At 35.8% G+C, this 21,057-nt stretch overlaps 1 protein-coding gene and 1 long non-coding RNA gene across 2 annotated transcripts; both read left to right on the top strand.

Annotated features, from left to right (window-relative positions):
- Nucleotides 1-17,293: 17,293 nt before the first annotated feature.
- On the top strand, nt 17,294-18,183 carry LOC103496872 (uncharacterized). The gene is made up of 2 exons (XM_008458904.1): nt 17,294-17,963; nt 18,005-18,183. The coding sequence occupies exons 1-2, from the start codon at nt 17,294-17,296 to the stop codon at nt 18,181-18,183; spliced, it is 849 nt and encodes a 282-aa protein (XP_008457126.1).
- Nucleotides 18,184-19,956: 1,773 nt separating this feature from the next.
- LOC103496799 (uncharacterized) lies at nt 19,957-20,667 on the top strand. Its single transcript, XR_539243.2, has 2 exons — nt 19,957-20,195; nt 20,296-20,667. It is a non-coding gene; the product is annotated as an uncharacterized LOC103496799 (long non-coding RNA).
- Nucleotides 20,668-21,057: the final 390 nt, after the last annotated feature.

Here is a 21,057-nt window from a genome sequence, read left to right as displayed (position 1 = left end):
CGACCCGAGCCGTGAATCCAAGTTGAAGATCGAGCCGAGTGTGAGCCGCGAGTCGTCAATCCCAGCCGAGCCGCGAGCCGTACCCGAGCCGAAAATCGAGCCGAGCCGAGGACCGAGCCGAGCCGAGGACCGAGCCGAACCGAGGACTGAGCCGAGCCGAGGACCGAGCCGAGCCGAGTCGAGCCGAGGACCGAGCCGAGCCGAGCAACGAGCCGAACCGAGCCGAGCTGAGCCACGAGCCGGCCAACCCAAGCCGCGAGCCGAGCCGAGCCGAGCCGATCACCTCCAAGCCAAGCCGAGCTCCCTGTTCACCGAGCCACCTAAGCCTTCCTTCCTTCACTCCGGGTCACGGTGAGTCTTCGGTAAGTATCATTTTGGTAATTTACCCAGTGTTGCCATAACCGTGTCGAGTTTGAATATTAGAGTAAGACTGGGCCCTATCTTTCGTTCCTTGAAGGTAATAGGGGTTGATGCTCAAGTTTACGGTCCCACGGCAAGTTAAATTGGAGATAGCTTTCCTTTCCTCGGGTAAGTCAACGGATGTGCTTAGGACCATTTTAAAATGACTTCTGCTATTGTCATCGATTAAAACCTTCGTGTTTTCGTTTAGGTGGATCCGTTGAGCGCGGACTCGATCGAAGGGCATAACCGAGTATCAGGTAAGGGTTTTCCTACTACTGGACCTCGGATCGAGGCTGGAAACGTAGTAATCCACAGGGGATTACACGTTAGTGACTGTACTGAATAACTGTATGTGTGTTGACTGTTAAGCACTGTTATTATATTTTGTCTGATGTAAAGGTACTGTGACTGCTAATTGTAGATTGGGATTTTATGTTGATGGACCTTGAAGTTACGGTTCAGTATGTAGTAATCATTGGTCTGGATGTTGATCATGGAGTTTGGACGGGAAAGGACAGTGAGTCCGGTTTTGGTTGGTTAGTTGATTGGGTCTAGGGTTTTCCCTAATGGTGTGCGAATTGGTGACGCGTATAGCAACTGAGGATGTAGTTGTTTAAACCTATACTATCTGACTGACAAAGCCTATGGCGGAACTGTAATATGAATGCCGTTGGGGTGTGACTGCTGTAGACGGTTTAGTATGGACTGAGGGGTAACGGTTAGCTTCATCTATGGGGTAGTGTGCCTTACGGATATGTGCATCCTTCGGGAGCACTAGACTGATGTGTGCATCCTTCGGGAGCACTAGACTGATGTGTGCATCCTTCGGGAGCACTAGACTGATGTGTGCATCCTTCGGGAGCACTAGACTGATAGGTGCATCCTTCGGGAGCACTAGACTGATGTGTGCATCCTTCGGGAGCACTAGACTGATATGTGCATCCTTCGGGAGCACTAGACTGATATGTGCGTTCTACGGAACCACTAGACTGTTATGTAGGGTACCCCCGAATAGGAAGTTAACTGTTGTCCCCTAACGGGCCCAGTAGTGGGTCCCTTACTGGGTATGTTTATACTCACCCTTTTCTCTTCTTTAACTTTTCAGGTAAGGGCACAGCGAGGGGCAGACCGACGAGAGGCAGGAAGGATGCGTGAAGGCCATATGAACGCGTCTGGTTTTCTTATTGCTTCCGCTGATGTTTTTTTTTGTTAGAATACGTGGTTTTGTGATTTTGAGTTGATGACCTGAGTTTTTATTTGAAACTTTTGTGACTGTGATTTAAAATAGGGCCCGATACTGTTTTTTTGTAATATTTCTAACGTTTTAAGAAATCGTAACCGGTCCGTTATGAATTTTATGTTGTGTGGTCGAGTTTTGGTATTGAGTAGTGACCTCAGCTTAGTCCGGAAAGTTGGGTCGTTACAGTGTGCATGCTTGGATTCACTTATATTTCAGGTTCAAGAAACTGGCTGATTCTATAAATTAATGGTTGATTCTATAAATAAATGGTTGATTATATGGAAATATGAATTATGTAAAATTATTCAGTTATATTTCACATCCATGGTTGATTCTGATCTTCTCTTCAACTTTAACTTCAACTACTCACTTTCTCTTCTTACTTTATATTATGTCTCTTCTCTTCTTTCTTTCTAGGTTTTTGAACATCAACCTTTAATTTCTTTTCCTCCTCTTGCATCAGCTCACTTCATGTTCCAAGTCTCTTTCTCTTTGAATTTCTGTTTTTGTTTGTTTTATTGCTGAACTGAACTGAGCTTCATCTTGAAATTGTAATTGTAAGAGCTAGCTTGTCATTTACTTTTTTTATTTTTATTTGAAGATGATGATCGGAGGATGTTACTTGTTTTATGTGTTCGTATTGTGCTTTGATTTTGTCGTTCTCCTTCTAATTTTGCTATATTGGGTAGTTTTTTTCCTCCATATCTATGATTCACTTTGATGTCTTAATTTATGCTTATGGCTTTGGACTTGTTTTTTAGCTTTAAATATGGATTTCCCATTACCATATGCTTGTACTTGATAAAAATAGGCATTTATTTTTGTGGTTGAATAGGTAAATAATTTTATTTTTACCCACAAGTTGTTTCATTTCATTTTTTGGTTTTTTTTTTTGGCATAGTATAATATTGATCAAACATTGCAAAAAAAGATACTTTCTTTAGAAGATGGGTGGGTTATACTTCCCTTAGAAGATGGGTGGATTATGGGATCATAGTTGTTTTTAGTTTTTAGAATTTATCAAGGGACGTAGACAACGAAGACAACGACAATGCCGATGATGATCATTGCCCCTCTGTTTGTTGGGAGAGGGGGAAATAGAGTATAACAAAAATAGAGGAGGAGAAAGAGAAGGAATTAGAGAGTTTCAAGAGACTTTTGAGGTGTCATTCAACGGAACATTTGATAGTGAAAGCAAGAAGAGAAGGGGAAGATAAACATAAGTTCTTGTATAATCCTGGCAATGGTGGTGGGTTTTCGGAGCTTTATGAATATAATGATCAATCAAACTTACCGAAGCTGTCATTGATCGAATTTATTCACTTTGATTCTTCTCTTCTTTAGTTTATCAGTTTTGTTGTGTGACGTATTGAGTTTTCTAAAAATGGGTAGTTGTTTTTTGTTTAGGCTTGTTCTCAAAGATTTTTTTTCCTTTATAAACAAAATTGTAATGCATTATAACATATATTATTTAATGATATATTATATGTATAATTCTATGGTAATTCTTCTTTTAATAATGTGATTATGAAATTTTAATGAGGCCAAATGATTTTAAAACATACCTACCTTTTATATTGTTATTAATAGCTCTACAAAAAAAACTACAAAAAAAACTACAAAAAATTGTTTAATGCATTTTTTCAATGTCATTAAAATAGCTATCGAAACGTTTTGATATCTCTTTTTAAATGCAAAAAAAAAAAAAAAAGAAGCTATAAAAGGTCTTTTATTGTGTTTTTTCAATGTTATTGAAAACACTATTGCAACATTTTATAGCAATTTTCCAACGCAATAAAAAACGATATCAAAATGTTTCGATAGCATTTTTTCAATGTTATAAAAAGTATTTATAACATCATATTTGTGTTGTCGCTGGGGACATATTATAGCGTTTTGCATAGCGGTGAAAAAAACGCTATCGAAAATCATGGACTTTCAATAACATCGGCTAGAACATCATTTCGAAAATGCTATCGAAAATCAACGATAGCGTTTTTCAATGCTATCATAATTGATATTTCTTGTAGTGATTAAAAATACATTATCTCCTAATCGCCGCAGACGACATATTTCCACAAGGACCTACAATGACATAAAAGTAAATTTAGATATATGTCGCTGATAACAAATTAAACAACTTAAAAGTTGAAAAATATGTATCGCCAATGTTCCCTCAATCATTGTCTTCATTTCTTCCATTTTTCAGGCATGCAACTCTGACATTCTTCGTTGTTCTTCAACTAATCATTAAGCATTTTCAAGGCTAGCTCGTAGTTTGATAACCTCTCTAGCATGCTTATCTTGCTTATATGAAGACAAAGAACTTCTACCACTCCTTCGAAACTTGGGCTTGGAGCCCTAACCAAGACCTTTTGAGTAGCCCGGTTGTCTACCCAAAACGGTTTCACGTATCTTGTCCCCGAAGAGTGGTTGAGAACCTCCTGGGGTGGGTTGTGACTAGAGCTCCATCATTTGGTTCTACACCAAAAGTTTAAAGTTATGAACTCACAATTAAAAGTAGAAAAATAAAACAAAATATTTCATAAACTTACATGCGCATCCACAACCGCCTGTGAAACGAATTGGTCACTCCTAGTGTGTGTTTTTTTGAACAACTTCACACGGTCTACTGGCTAACCTCGTTGTTCATCCACATCCACAACCTTTTTGATTTTGTTACATTGGGCGTAAATGTTTTAGTGCTTTGTTATATTTATGAAAATTAACCTAGATTATATAAATCTTTTATTAAAATATAAAAGATAATTATAAAACATTGACATTATAAAAAACTTATATGTTCCTATGCAAAATGAATAACTATAATACAATTGTTTTTATTAATACTAGTAAAATTGAATTTGTAATAGTATTTCTCACTTAATTAAGCTTTGTTGATAGAAGGATTGTAGAAAAGTTTAAGTGTTGAGAACCAGAGAGGTTGGCCACCAAGTGAAAGAGAGAAAGGAAGACTAAGTGGTTTTTTGCTAAGTGTCGAAGGATTAGGCATTTTGAACATGTAGGCAACCAAGAGATGTTGAGAACTTCTACATGCACGTTTAGGCGGCAAGACAAGGTGTTTAGAGATGATGCATGTGAGAGCCTCATAAGACATGTAGGTGGCTAAAGAACACCTAGGCGAGAAGACTAGGCATTAAGGGCAAGGCATACTAGGTGTTGAGACAAGCCAAGAGGAGCATGCAAGGTTAGCTATGCAGCCAAGAGCACGTGATGATAACTTTTTAGCCTAGGCTTGCGAGTTAGCTAGACGACATGGTTTTGTTATGAGACTTTAGGAGAGGAGCTAAGTTGTCTAGGCATTTGGAAGACCTTTAGGCATTCAAGGTAAATAGTTGAGTGGAGGACAAGTGTCCACAAAATGCAAAGTTTGAAATTGCAGCAAGCAGAAGGTTGCAAGGTTGTCGTGCAGAGAGCTCTATTTATATGTCAATTTCTAATGAGGAGTGTTTTCAATTCCTCTGTGTGTTTTCGCTCAAACCAGTTGCAAAAGTTCACAAAAATAGTATATTACTTGAGGTGAGGCAGCGGACAAAGGAAACGAGAGGAAGGTATTGATCAAGTTCAAAGAAGGAGGGAAGGTCAGAATTCAAAGGACTCTAAGCAGTGTGGATTCTTTAAAGGCTACATAACAAATCACTTCGAATTTGAAGCTGAATTTTGGTGGTAAGCTAGCTAAGACAACTTTAAGCAAGTTTGAAGAAGGAACTTTTCCATTTTCATGGTCATATCAAAAGTTATGAATACTTGAAGTTGAAATAGGTTTTTTTGGCAAGGTTGAAGGTAACTGAAGCATCAGGTCGTGAAGCTGAGAGCATGCGCGTGTTACGGGTAAGAGGTTTTTTGGGTTAAAAATCATGCATGAGACATGGCTGGCACACAGCTAGGCAATGTAGGGTAAGCGCTCAGGGCATGTACGTGAGGAATGTCCATGTCACACCAAATCTCGAGGCACCTCCTCACTAGGCCTAAGATGTGGCATGAAGCCGATCGATATTTTTTTTCTTCTAACAATGTCTATCAATCCTGCTTAACCTGCAACTTTTATCTAATCTGCAACTTTTATCTATCTCTTTTCCTTAAATTTAGACATAAAATATGGAAAGAAAAGTCTAACTTGAAAACAATAAATTAAAATATTTGCAAAACATTGTCAGGTTTAGCCAACCAATGGACAACCTGTTCAATAGTCTTATACAGACAAAATGAAGTTCAGAGTCCCAACCAGACAACACTATTACAAACTCAAAACAAAACTCTCATACTAATCTATTATAGACCACGACGACTAAGTCCTTTACTAGCTTAATTACAATTTATCATGCATGCATGGAATGAGTTGTATAAAAAATCTAGTCAAACTTCTAGCAGAGTAGGCAGAGCTTTAACAGGCGCCAAAACCATGATCTCTACCTGTAAGGGAATTAAACATTGAAAAAAGGATGAGCTATAAAGCCCCGTACGTGATAACTTTTAAAACAAAGTATGAGAATGAAAACTTTGAGCAAAATAATATAATAAACTTAGCAAAACAATTTTCTCTTCAAAACTTAGCTTTTAACTGTCTCTTTTCTTTCGTTCTTGTTATACCTTGAACTCTTCGTATCTACGGGATAAAATTTTAAGCGTGGAAGCCCTATCCTTCGATACAATACCTGCAAGACGAAACTCTAGACTCTAGTAGCACCCTATCTCGCTATAACTATCATAAGATGGAAAATTTTGGCATCTGTAGATGCCCTCATCTATTACTCAGTGTATGTGATGAAAACTCTAGGTATCTACGGGATACTCTCATCACATGACCTCTGTGCATAGGACAATCTCCCCCATAGGATTGCTACAAAATCAAGACACCTCGATATAGACTTACACATATGCAAAATTCTCATGCTAAAACTTTAACTTACTTAAGTTTGCATGCTTATGAAAAGCTCTTGCGTTAAGCAAGTCTCAACTCTAGCTTTGCTTTAAATAATCTATTTGCTCAAATATTTGTACAAACTTAGCATTCAATCATATTCTCATAAATCTCATGTTTTAAGAAATATTTCTCAAATTGAATGCTTCAGATCTTTAACATTAAAAAGAAAAGAAGGTTACGATTAAAAAGAAGGTGTTGAGAGAACAGTTTGTCAAGAGGCAAGAAAAAAAAAAGAAAAGAAGGGTCTTGTAGGTGAAACGACCTAAAAAGAGGAAGAAGATAAGGACCTTGGGTTAGGCGATGAAAATGCGCCCCTCTCTACCGAGTATGTGAGCAGAAATTTCAAGATAGAAAAGGGGCTCTTCCCCTTCAAAAGTGGTTTGCCAACTTGCTTAGGAGCACCCATTCGTGCGTTCAAGAGGCAGAAATTTTTCGAGAGGGTTTTCGAAGTCAGAGCGAATGGAAGTCAACATGTTCTATAAAGGTTTTATCAATGATGAAGAGAACTACGTGTCAGTAAAGCAAGAAAAGGTGTATTTCGGGCCTAAGCAAATCAACCCGTTCTATAGATTGGATGAAAACACAGTTAGGCAAGTTATTGTGAAAACCCAATGCGGGAGGACATGAAGGACGCATTAGATACTATCCCATGGAAAAGAACAATTTGGGACATAACACCAATCGAAAAATATAAACCCCTCCGCTATAACCTCAACATGGAAGCCAACATTTGGCTATTCTTTATAAAGAAGAAGTTGATGCCAATGCGACATGATAGCACGATCTCTTTGGACAAGGGGATGCTACAATACTGCATAATGCAAGAGATCCCCATTAACGTTGGCGAAATGATTTGCGAACACATCTATGCGTGGGTAAGATAGTCATATGGTGCACGACTGTTCCCACATTTGATTGAAGAATTGTGTTTGCAAGTTGTGCCCCAATTGAAGAATTTTCCTAGGCAAGGGTAAAAGATGGAATCTTCACCATGACAAGTCTCAGCCACATGATCAACCTCCATAAGAACAAAGCTGAAGAGAAATGCCTCAAAACTCATAATATGAAAACATTCTTTAAGGAGGAAGAAATGGAAGTTGAGAACGAAATTGAAGAAGAAGAAGAAGCTGAGAAGTTGAGTTCCTTAACCCGTAAAAGGAAAAAGCGAGGACAAGACCTCTAGGTCAAGTATGCGAGAGAAAAGTCGAAAGGCCAAGGAGTCCAGGGACCTTCTCCCTCTTACAGTGATCACCCCAACTGTTGCCCAAACCACTCAAACCACCACAATCATTATACTGCCATCACCTGATAAAACACCCAAAAAGAAGACCACTTCTCTTCCACCAAACCTAAAACGACACTATCTTTCTCGAAAATCCAAAAGAAAACTCCTCAAATATCCAAAATGCCAAGCCCTTTCTACCAAATTTAAACAATTACTTCCACGCCACGGCTAGAGGAAAATCCTCAAACTCTTGTCGCCAATGTGTGCTTGAACAATCTAACCAAATGCCTAGTCTAAATGGTCCCCCATTTGACAAAGGGGAAGCAAAGTCATTCCAAGACCACTTTCAAGATTCAGTCTGCGATTCTCTTGTAGTGATTGACGAAGTGCTTAACGATCTAGTAGGTGCAGTCTTAGTCCCTGTTGAGTTGCCTGGAAAGGAGTCTTGGAAAAGGCTGTTAATAACCCACTCCTCAAAGGTAAGACAATTGCCTTTGAGGAAGCAAGTGAGACACACCTGCCTTCGCCACCTAAGCAAACAAGCAAACAGACTACAAAGCAATAAGACGTGACGAAGGACAGTGATGACAATGATATGAATACTTCAAATTCATTAATAACGATTTCGGTAAACCAATATGAGATGGATTTGAAGATATGTTGCAATGTCAAACCAACTTACAAAAAAATCAACTGCAAAATCAGAAACAGCTTAAAGGCTTGGAACTCAAGATTGACAATTCAGACCTTCGTCATCAAAACTTCATCTTCTTTACTGCTCTCATTAAACCGTAGACTATATATAGATACAACTAATAGAATTCATTCATAAAATTAATGTCTACTTTAAATAGGTTTTGTGACTCTTTTTTAAATATTAATATATATACACACATATATAGCACACCCTAACAATAATTCTAATTTATTTAAATTAACTAATCAAAAGCAACTACCCTTCTTCTCTAGTTAGATTTTTTTGTCTTAAAACACACTATTTAAGTTTATTTATTTATTTGAAATATTTTAGGAGTTTTTTTCATAAATATAACAAACCGGTAAAATATTTACACTGTATAAAATAATTCTAAGAATGATAAAAGTTCATAGGCTCACAATAGAAAATACAAAAAATATCACAGTCAACACGTAGTTAATCGACCACATGCGTTCGTGAGTAATCTTATTCTGAATGATTGTGTACTACAGTCATGATACACGATCGTGTAGTTCTTTTTTAACAATGGAAAAAGGCTTCAAATTTAAAGATCGTGTTGACCATACTAAACCCTCTTGTTGACCATGAAAAACGATTGTGTTGATTATGGTAATTGATCGTGTAGTCCAACGTAAATGATCGTTAAAAACTTCAAATCTAGCGATCGTGTTGACTGTGCAAAAACATCGTGTTGACTATGATCAACGATCATTTAGATCATAAAAACACGATCATGTAGTTCTTTTTAAGAAATGGGGAAAACGCTTCAAATATAAACGATCTTGCTGACCAGTAAATGATCATGTTGACAATAGCAAACGAGTGTTGATCATGGAAAAATGATTATGTTGATTATGGCAAGTGATCGTGTAGTCCAATGTAAATGATCGTTAAAATCTTCAAATCTAACGATCATGTTAACCATGCTAAACGATCATGTTGGCTATGGTAAGCCATCGTTTAGATCATATCAACACGAACGTATAGCTCATTTTAAATGATGGAAAAAGAATTTCAAATTTAAATGATCATGTTGGCAATGGTAAACAATTGTTTGGATAATGTCAAAATAATATTTAAACAATCTTGATATTCTTGAATATGAGGAAGATGAAGTAGCTCAAAAGAATCTTTGCAAAAAATGGTGAATATAAAATAGGAGATTAAGCAGGAAAATAAATCATTTAAAAATATAAGAAAGAAAATTTGAAAGAGAAGATGAAATCTGAAAGATAAGAGAAATAGATCGTAAAAAAGAAGAAAAAAAGAAGTGATGAATCATCCGCAATATTCAAGAATAAATCTTAAAATTATAAAAATATTTTACACGCGAATTGTAAATACTTTTCGATTATGTAACATTTATGTTAATTATCCAATATTTTAGCTAATTAGATAGTTGGCTCAGTTGTCTTCCAAAATTAAGTAAAGTCAAATAAAATTTGGATTTAATAACCGCAATTAATAAGAATAACATAATTAATTCCAATACACAATACACACATAATCCAAATTAAATCGATTGACTCGATCGAGATGAAACCAAAACTAAACTCTAAATTTACGTAACTTACTACACTCAAATTTTCAATGAAGCACAAAAAGGGATTTACCTAAATTGTCATTCAAGCACAATCACTTAAATGTCCAATGCCAAAACTATTAATCTTTTTTTGTCAATTTTAACCAAAAATGCTGGATTTTAAAGTTGAAGATAGTTAACTTCGATTAAAAAGAAATAAAGTTTTCAATATTAAATAAATTACAATTTACACTACCAATTCATACAATGATGTTAATAAATTGCGGTTAAGAATCACAAACTAAAAAAATATTGTTTTCGAACAAAAGTGATGTTTACAACTTAGTGATTTCTATGAAATGTCACTATTTAGTGACTTTTTAACCAATCGTTAAATGATGACACAATAAACATGGCATAAATATTAGAAAAATTCAAAAAACTTTTTTTTTTTTACCAAAACTGTGTTTTTCTTTTTATTATCTTAATGAATTCTGTTGAAGATTTTGTCTAAAATATATTTGGAAATATCTTTATCTAAATATCCTTGATTAATGAATGGGATATATCTTTGATAAATAAACTAATTAAAGGATGAGATATTCAAAGGATAAAAGATTTTCCATTATTTTAGGAATCTTGTTATTTATCTTCAAAAGAAAAGAAGATTTTTATATATAATATATATGTATAAATAGGTTGTTGCGGTGACGATTGGGGGTGACGAAAAAAAATAGAGAAACATAAGTTAAAGAAGATTGTTCACATCGAAGGTTGTCTGCAGAAGCTACCGGTTTCCAAAGGTATTATGATCTTATGTCTATAAGATCAACATGTTGATCTAAGCTAAAATAATCGATGAGTAACGTAACAGACGAGACAGTGGTATGAGTGATCACTGAGATCTTTAGAGAGATTTAAAGAGGTCGTCGAAGATATTCATTCATGTGTTTAGGGGGAGCCTGAAGCCAAACATCGTGAAGAAAAGTAATTAAGGGGGAGCCTGCAGTCTGATGTCAAGACACATGCTATTAAGTCATATAATTGAACAGAGCACCATATGTTGTATTAATGTATATTCACTCAAGTGAATATTAATAAAGATTACTCATCAGGGTTGTGCGCAGCTCCCCAGACGTAAGCAATATTGGCCGAACTAGGTTAACAAAGTTTCTTGTGTTATTCTCTTATGTTGTCCCTCTAGTTATTACAAAAGTTATTAGTTTTAGTATTAACTGAAGAATTAATTATCTTATTGTTTTTTTTAATTTGTATCAGAGCGAGTTTTTAGATCGGGAAGGTAATTAGAGTGGGACCATCAGCTTCTCGTCCTCCTGTACTGGATGGAAAAAATTACTTATTGAGAGCCTCGTATGATATTCTTCATTAAAACATTAGATGGAAAAGCATGGAGAGCTCTTGTTGCTGGTTATGAACCTCCAATGGTCATTGTGGATGGAGTATTAGTGTCAAAACCGGAAGTTGACTGGACAGATGCTGAAGAACAAGCTTCAGTTGGAAATGCTAGAGCTACAAATACAATCTTCAACGGTGTGGATTTAAACGTGTTTAAACTTATTAACTCCTGCACTATTGTTAAAGAAGCTTGGAAAATATTTGAAGTTGCATACAAAGGAACTTCTAAAGTGAAGATATCCAGACAGCAGTTGATAACTTCAAAATTCGAAGCATTGAAAATGACTGAAGATGAGTCAGTCTCTGAATATAATGAGAGGGTTCTGGAGATAGCTAATGATTCGCTACTGCTTGGTGAAAAGATATATAAGTCTAAAATTGTTCGCAAAATGTAACGCTCTTTACCAAGGAAGTTTGACATGAAGGTCACTGCTATAGAAGAAGTCCAAGATATAACAACTTTAAAACTTGATGAACTATTTAGGTCGGTACTTACTTTTGAAATGACTATGCAAATAGAGAAAGTAAGAAAGGTAAGGGGATTGCCTTTAAATCTGCTTATGAACAAGAGACACTGTAAATCAGTCTGATAATGAAGTTAATCAGGATGAGTCAATAGCTTTCTTAACGAAACAATTCCCTAAGTGGCCAGGAAGTTCAAAAGTATGAATACTGCTAGAACAACTATCAAAACTGGAAGACACGATGGTGTGAACTCTACAAGAAAGGCTAATGACTTCTCACACAAAAGAAATAGCGATCATAGTAAGAAAAAAGAAGATGTAGGGAGGTCTTTTAGATGTAGAGAATGTGAGAGGTTTGGTCATTATCAGGCTGAATGTCCCACGTATCTTAGAAGACAAAAGAAAAATTATTATGCTACCTTGACTGATGAGGACTCAGATGATGACGAAGTTGATCATGGCATGAATGCCTTCACAGCGTGTATTACAGAAATCAATCTTGAAGATGATAATGAGTGTTCTGATAATGATGAGGATGAAGAGCTAACGCTTGAAAAACTCAAAATGCTGAGGAAGGAAGACTCGGAAGCCAGAGCTATTCAAAAAGAAAGAATTCAAGACTTGGTGGAAGAAAATGAACGTTTGATTGGAGTCATATCATCTCTAAAAGTAAAATTGAAAGAGGTTTAGAATGAGTACAATCAGACAATTAAGTCTGTATCAGCTAAATTCAGGAACTGACAGCTTAGACTCAATCCTAAACTCAGGACAGAATGACTCAAGTAAATATGGTCTTGGGTTTGATGCTTCCATGAGAAGTGCCAAGTTTACATCTAAAGTAAGATTTGTTCCTGCTTCAGTAAAAGGAACAACCGAACCAAATTGTGCAACTGCGATTACTAATACACCTGCTAAATCTTTCAGATGGGTCTGTTATTATTGTGGTCGAAGAGGTCATATTCGATCATTTTACTACAAATTACTAAGAGACAGGAGATATCAACAGAAGGCAAAAATTGAAAACCATCAGAATAATTTTATGTTTGCCAAATGTAACAAAAGTATAATAGGAACTCACATGATTTGGAGAGTGAAGACATTGGAGAAATGCAAGGTTGCATTTACAACAATTCATACCACTGTTGATGCTTGATACTTTTACAGTGGGTGTTCAAGACATATGACTGGCAATCGATCATTCTTTACTGAATTGGAGGAATGTGCCTCAGGTCATGTTACTTTTGGAGATGGAGCCAAATGAAGAATTATTGCAAAAGGAAACATTGATAGAAGTAATCTACCCTGTCTTAATGAAGTTAGATATGTGGATGGATTGAAGGCAAACTTGATTAGTATAAGTCAACTATGTGACCAATGATACAGTGTAAACTTTAACAACACTGGTTGTGTCGTTACAGATAAAAATAATCAAGTGTTTATGAGTGGTAGACGACAAGCAGATAACTGTTATCATTGGAGCTCCAATAGCTCAAACGTATGTCACTTAACTAAAACTGATCAAACCTGGTTGTGGCATAGGAAGTTAGGGCACATTAGCTTGAGAATCTTAGATAAAGTTATCAGAAACGAGGCTGCTGTAGGCATTCTTTCTTTATATATCAATGGCAAATTCTTTTGTGGTGACTGTCAAGTTGGAAAGTAAACTAAAACTTCTCATAGAAGTTTATAGAAATGTTATACAATCAGAGTTCTTGAACTCCTACATATTGATCTTATTGGTCCCATGCAAACTGAAAGTTTGTGTGGAAATAAGTATGTTTTGGTTGTTGTGGATGGTTACTCTAGATTTACTTGGGTTCGGTTCTTAAAAGGAAAATCAGATACTATTAAAACATGTATCAATTTATTTTTGAATTTGCAACTTGAAAAGGGGCAAAAGGTAATCAGGATCCATAATGATCATGGGAAGAAGTTTGATAATGAAGATCTTAATAATTTATGTCAGTCGGAAGAATACATCATGAATTTGTTGCTCCCATAACTCCTCAGCAAAATGGAGTAGTTGAACGAAAGAACATACCCTTTTAAGAAATGGCTCGAGTTATGATACATGCCAAAAACTTACTGTTGAATTTTTGGGCCGAAGCCGTTAACACAGCATGTAGTATTCACAACAAGGTCACTACTCGATCTGGTATGACAATCACATTATATGAACTATTGTAGGGAAGGAAGCCAAATGTTAAGTATTTTCATATTTTTGGAAGTACGTGTTACATTCTAGCCGATAGAGAGTATCATCAGAAGTGGAATGTGAAATCTGATCAAGGAATCTTTCTTGGATACTCTCAGAATAGACGAGCTTATAGAGTCTTTAATATTAAATCAGGAATAGTTATGGAAACAATCAATGTTGTGGTAAATGATTTTGAATCTAATATCAACCAATTTAATATTGAGGATGATGAGACTTCTATTATACCAGATGTTACTTCTACCCTTCTTAAAGAAATACCTAAAGATGATTCTCAGCTAGACAGTATGAAGATAAATTCAGAAAAAATAACTGATGAAGTTATGAATGATGAAATCGTACTTGTCCCGTTTGCACATGTGAAAAAGAATCATCCCCAAGTTTCGTAATAGGTGATCCTTCAGCTGGAATCACTACCAGAAGGAAAGAGAAAGTAGATTACACGAAAATGATTGTTGATTTATGTTATGTCTCAGTAATAGAACCCACTTCCATTGAAAGTGCTCTTAAGGATGAATACTGGGTAAACGCCATGCAAGAAGAATTACTTCAATTTAAGCGTAACAATGTTTGGACCTTGGTTCCTAAGCCTGACGGGGTGAATGTTATAGGAACTAAGTGAATTTTTAAGAACAAAACTGATGAATCAGGGTCTGTAACAAAGAACAAAGTTTGTTTGGTGGCTTAAGGTTATGCTCAGGTAGAAGGTATTGAGTTTGATGAAACTTTTGCACCTGTTGTCAGACTTGAAGCTATTCGCCTTCTGCTTGGAATATCGTGTATTCGCAAATTTAAATTATATCAAATGGATGTCAAAAGCGCCTTTGTAAACGGTTACTTGAATGAGGAATTCTTTGTAGTTCAACCAAAAGAAGTTGTTAATTCTGAATTCCCTCGGCATGTTTACAAGCTCAATAAAGCTCTGTATGGGTTAAAGCAAGCTCCTCGAGCTTGGTATGAGCGCTTAACAATCTATCTGGGTGATAAAGGATACTCTAGAGGTGGAACTGATAAGACATTATTTATTAATAGAACCAGCAGCGAGCTCATTGTAGCACAAATTTATGTTGATGATATTATATTTGGGGGGTTTCCTAAGGCACTCGTTGATAACTTCATTAACATAATGAAATCAGAATTTGAAATGAGCATGGTAGGAGAACTTTCTTGTTTTCTAGGTCTAGAGATCAAACAAAGAAGTGAGGGTATATTTATATCTCAAGAGAAGTACGCCAAGAACTTAGTCAAAAAATTTGGCCTGGATCAGTGTCAATATAAAAGGACTCCAGCGGCGACACATGTTAAAGTTACTAAAGACATTAATGGTACAGTAGTAGAACACAAACTGTACAGGAGCATGGTTGGGAGTCTTCTATATTAACGGTAAGCAGACCTGACATTGCCTATGCTGTTGGAATATGTACTCGATTTCAGTCAGATCCTTGTACTTCTCATTTAACCGCTGTTAAACGGATTCTCAAATATGTACATGGGATGAGTGACTTTTAAATTTTGTATTCTTTTGACACTACTTCTACCTTGGTTGGATATTGTGATGTTGATTGTGTTGGTTCTCCAAATGATAGGAAAGCACTTCTGGAGGTTGTTTCTTTGTAGGAAACAATCTTATCTCATGGTTCAGGAAGAAACAAAATTGTGTATCATTGTCTACAGCTGAAGCTAAGTATATATCAGCAGGGAGTGCTTGTACCTAGATGATTTGGATGAGTAATATGTTACAAGAATATGGGATTGCTCAAGAAACCATGACTTTATATTGTGATAATATGAGTGTCATTGACATATCTAGAAATCCAGTTCAACATAGTCAAACCAAACATATTGACATCAGGCATCCTTTTATTCGTGAACTTGTTGAAAATAAAGTTATTAGACTTGATCACATTCGTTCGAACTTGCAATTAGCTGATATATTCACTAAGCCTCTAGATGCAAGTACGTTTGAATATTTACGCACTGGTTTAAGAGTTTGTCGCATTTGACTCCATGACCAGCTATTAAGACGATGCATGTTTACACGTTCTGAATCATTAGGGATGTCAGCATCGTTTGAGGATTTAATGGCTGTCTTTTCGGCATATGGAGAGTCTCCCCTGATGTAATGGGGTTTTCAACTAGTGATTATTTAAACGGCCATTAACCTGTTCGTCCCTTTATCCTTGTTGTTACAACAGTTCGTTTTGTTTTGATTATTGTTCACTATGGTAAATACTCGCAAGGGTTCCTACATGACACAGTCATCTAAAGATGCACCTAAGGTTATAATTTCGTCGCCTCTTGTAACGACAGTTGAAGGTGAGAGGACGAAGGTTCAAAAGTACTCCGCCATGAAGGCCGTATCGACTTCCCTCTGAAAAATCACAGGAAGAGGCCTCAAGTAAGTTGCATGAATCTGTGCTGCCTGAGTCTGTGCCTGTGGTGGGTGAATCTTCTGTTCCTGGTTCTTCTGTCGCACATGCACCTCAAGTTCCTGCGACTATTGTGTCAGATATGGATTCGGATGATCGGGATGATGTACCTCTAGCTCGATTGTTCAAGAGGACCTTGATTCCAGATGTTTCAGATAAACTTCCTGTTGATCCCCCTAATTCTATTCATTCACAAGAAAGTTCATCAACATGAGGAGTATTTATTCCTACTCCTGGTATTCTCCCAGCATCTAACATTCAACCGGGGCCGTCAGCTCGTTTCCCTCCTGCATTGCCACCTCCATTTGCTACGGTTGATGCTCATGAATCTATTGCTGATGATGTTCCTGGTGATATTTATACTGCACCGGTGCGTCAACCAAATGATCGATGAGAAGAGGATGAGGTGGAACCTCAACAGCTTAATATTTGCATTGAAGAAGTTCGTCTAAATGATGATGACAATCCTACTCTTTCTCCTACTTCTGCTGATATCCCCGCTACATCTAAGCGAGCAGAAAGGAAATTTCAACAAAAGAGGCATAATATAACTACCAAAACTGGTAGGAAGAAGATTCCTCCAAATATTCCTTCTATCCCCATTGATGGAATATCCTTTCATCATGAAGAGAGTGTCCAGCGTTGGAAGTTTGTGGTGCAGCGAAGGATAGCAGATTAGGTAAATGTTTCTGACAAACATCAGTCCTGCATGGCATTATGGACCTTATTGAAAGGGCTGGTTTAACAAAAACTATTTCGAATGTCGGTCCATTTTATCCCCAGCTTATTAGGGAGTTTATAGTTAATTTTCCTAATGATTTTAATGATCCAAGTAGCCCGGATTATCAGACGGTTCATATTCGAGGGTTCAAATTTGTGATTTCTTCTACTGTGATTAACGGGTTTTTAGGGAATGTTATTGATGTTTACTGTTCTCCATCGTCTCCTTCCACTAATGTTCTAGCTTCTGTCTTATCTGGTGGGACGTTGTCCACTTGGCCTGTAAATGGAATTCCTGCAGTTGCTCTTAGCATCAAATATGCCATTTTCCATAAAATTGGCATTGCCAATTGGTTCCCTTCCTCTCGTGCCTCCAGTGTATCTGCTGCCTTAGGAACATTTCTGTATCGAATCTGCAATGATAATAAGGTGAATACGGGTGCATTCATTTACAATCAGTTGTTACGTCATGTTAGTTCATTTGGGGTTAAGACTTTCATTGCTCTTCCGCGACTCTTCTCAAATCTGTTACTACACCTCAACGGAGCTGTGCTCACTGCAGCTGATACTTCTGGACCTGACCCTAAAACTTTAGCCCTTAGCTACAGACTCTTTCAGGACAGTCATGTGCATGATATTGATATGATGTGCATCCATCTCTTGGCCCGTGCGTTTTCGACACTAGTGACTAGGATGAGTCTGCTGAAGGTTTCTTTGTTGATCGTGAGTTAGCTGCCCGCATTGTTAATGCTCTGACTTTTGAATCTCGTGCCTTAACCTACTCCATCAATCTGTTGTCTGAACGACGGTTGGAAATTGATGCCCTCATTCGACACTTGAAGACCTTTGCTCCATCTACTAGTCGTAGAGAATCAACTACTGATTGATATATTTTTTCTGGTTCAAAGGGAGTGTGAGTGCTATTGTTGGGTTGGGTTTATTGAGATGATCTGGATTTATTGAGATGATCTGGTATGTTTTTTTTTTTTTGTGAAGATCTGTTGGTTTTGGGTGACAGAAGTAATTGACTAAATCTTCTGTTCTCTGTTATTTGAAGTTTTTGTTTGAAATGAATGAATCAAGTTATTAAATGTTGAAGCTTGTGGTTTTGTCTTGAACCAGAAAAGAAATTCCTTTTAGACAAAAGGAGGAGTTTGTTGAAGATTTTGTCTAAAATATTTTTGGGAATATCTTTGATGATTTTGTCGATATTTTTTGGAATATCTTTATCTAAATATCCTTGATTGATGAATGAGATATATCTTTGATAAATAAATTAATTAAAGGATGAGATATTCAAAGGATAAAAGATTTTCCATTATTTTAGGAATCTTGTTATTTATCATCAAAAGAAAAGAAGATTTATACATATAATATATATGTATAAATAGGTTGTTACGGTGACGATTGGGGTGACGGAAAAAAATAGAGAAACATAATTTTTCACTCCTCTATATCCATTTAGGTTATTGTTCATGAGTCATGGAAATCTATATAATATAGTTTTGGGTTTTTACCAAACATATATGTGTTGTGGTGGTGTAAATATTAATACATAAAGTGACTACCAAAGGTGTTCTACCTCAGATTGTTTAAATGATTTTTTCAATCTTTATAGTATATATCAAAGAAAATCTAAAATGTCAATGGTACAAGAATATGAACAAAGTTTTTGATGGGTTTGGGGATTTGATTAATTAAATAGTTATCCAATTATTTATTTGTCCCATACAAAATTTTAATTGCCTTATCACGCATTGTTGACTTTTTAAACATAATATTGTGATTATTATTTTTTCTTTCTGGAAAAATATAGGATGATCTGCCTTTTCCCGTCTTTTTTCTTGCCACGAGTACCTTCTGAACTTGCGGTAAAGCCGTTTATATCGAATAATCTGCCTTTTCCCGTCTTTTTTCTTGCAAAATGGTCCTTCCGAAAAAAGGCTAAGGCTGAAGGGGGCTGACTCTCTCATCAACGAACAAATGCCACGATTAGCCGATGCTTATTCCCCAGTTACCGTCAATGAAATATGATTGATGCCAAGAAGAAACTTCAGGCTCAAAGAATTTGAAATGAGTTCTTTGGCAGTTCTATTTCCTGAGTTCATTTCAACATCTATTTATACTCATACACAACAGATTCTAGGTTTAAATCACTCTATTCTAAATTATATTACAATACCGTTAAAAAAAAAAAAAAAAACTAAAAACGAGTGGACTTCTGATAATATATTTTATTTGATAATTATTTATTGATTTTTAAAAATTAAACATATTTTTCATGTAATAATGATTATTATACTTTTTCATTTACTAATTTGAAAGAAAATTATATTCAATGAGGGATTGCTTAAAACATCCCATTAAATCATAAAATTAAAATAAATAAAAGAATAAGAAGAGGAGAATGAAATTGTTAAAAATGCACGTAAAATATTACCCAGTCTTTCACCAACATGGATAATAACAGTGATATATAGATATTGATAAATGTTTATTGGTGTCCAATCATTGATAAATGATAAAATTTAATTTTTTTTTGTATATTTTATAAGTATTTTAATTGAGTTTGGTAGTGTGAGAAATGTTCCAAATAATATATATATTTTTAGGGATGATATATTGTTATCCTAAAAATTAATAATGATAAATAGCATAATTAAGACATTATAAATTAAGGTGATAGATCACCAAACAGAGACGCCCATAGTTTTAGTCTTCCTCCTTTCCCATAAAACCCAATCGTATCTGTCCGCCTAAAAAGAATCAAGGACGTCAATGGGTGCGTCGGCGACGATGATACCGGCCGCCGTAGTGACGATGATCCTGCTGCTCAATATTCCAAGTAGTTGCGAAGCTCTTACAACTTTCGAACCACTTCTCAGCAACCACACTTCATGTAAGTTTTGAAAAACTAGACTAGAGTCTTCGTTTTTGTTTATAATAATTCTTTTTATGCTTTGATAATTGTTGATTTTGGAGCGGTTTGACTGAAGCAGATGGCGAACAATTGATGGTCGGAGAAGAAGATATGGACATGGAATTTATAATGGAGTCACACATAAGCCGGATTCTAGCGTCATCTCAAAACTTCCAAACAACCTCCACCGTAGACGCTAACAAAGCTTCTGGAGGCGGTTGTGGCCGACCACCGCGCTACGACAGTTGTCTCGGCCAGAAAAGAAATAATCCCCCGCCCCCAAACTGTGGCACCTACAATCGCGCAAATCCCTGTTAGATAATTTTAATCTTCACCTTCTCTATTATTCACCTTTTTTTTTTTTCTTTCTCTTACCATTTATGATTATACAATTTCTCACTCAAATCTTTACCCTTAAATCTTAATAATGCAAAATATTGTACTTCCTCAATTCTCTCATCTACATTAAAAATTGGGTTTCCACTTTCCAGATAAAAATATAGTCATATATATATATATATATATATATATATATATATATATATATATATATATATATATATATGTATATATTCAATAAAATAAATGTTTGATTAAAATATAAATCAATAAAACATTTTATAATTTTTAATAATCTTATATTAAAATTAATTGTCTGCATTTCGTGAGGGAACTATCAAACTTTTTTAAAGTTCAAGTTGCAAACAAGATCCATCCATGTATTTGATACAATTTAATTTACTCTTTTTTTTTTCTTTTTCTTTTTTGTCGAATGGATTGTAATTTGATTTTGATTAAGGTTTGAAGTATCCAAGATATGATTTTGTGAAAAATATCGATT

The sequence above is a fragment of the Cucumis melo genome, chromosome 6, assembly GCF_025177605.1.
Source record: "Cucumis melo cultivar AY chromosome 6, USDA_Cmelo_AY_1.0, whole genome shotgun sequence".
NCBI lineage: Eukaryota > Viridiplantae > Streptophyta > Magnoliopsida > Cucurbitales > Cucurbitaceae > Cucumis > Cucumis melo.
This window is presented reverse-complemented; position numbering and strand designations above follow the sequence as displayed.

Coding starts and splice junctions, on each gene's coding strand:
- LOC103496872 (XM_008458904.1), top strand. CDS start 17,294: ATGGACCTTATTGAAAGGGCTGGTTTAACAAAAACTATTTCGAATGTC. Junction 17,964..18,004: donor GTGCATCCATCTCTTGGCCC/GTGCGTTTTCGA, acceptor AGTCTGCTGAAG/GTTTCTTTGTTGATCGTGAG.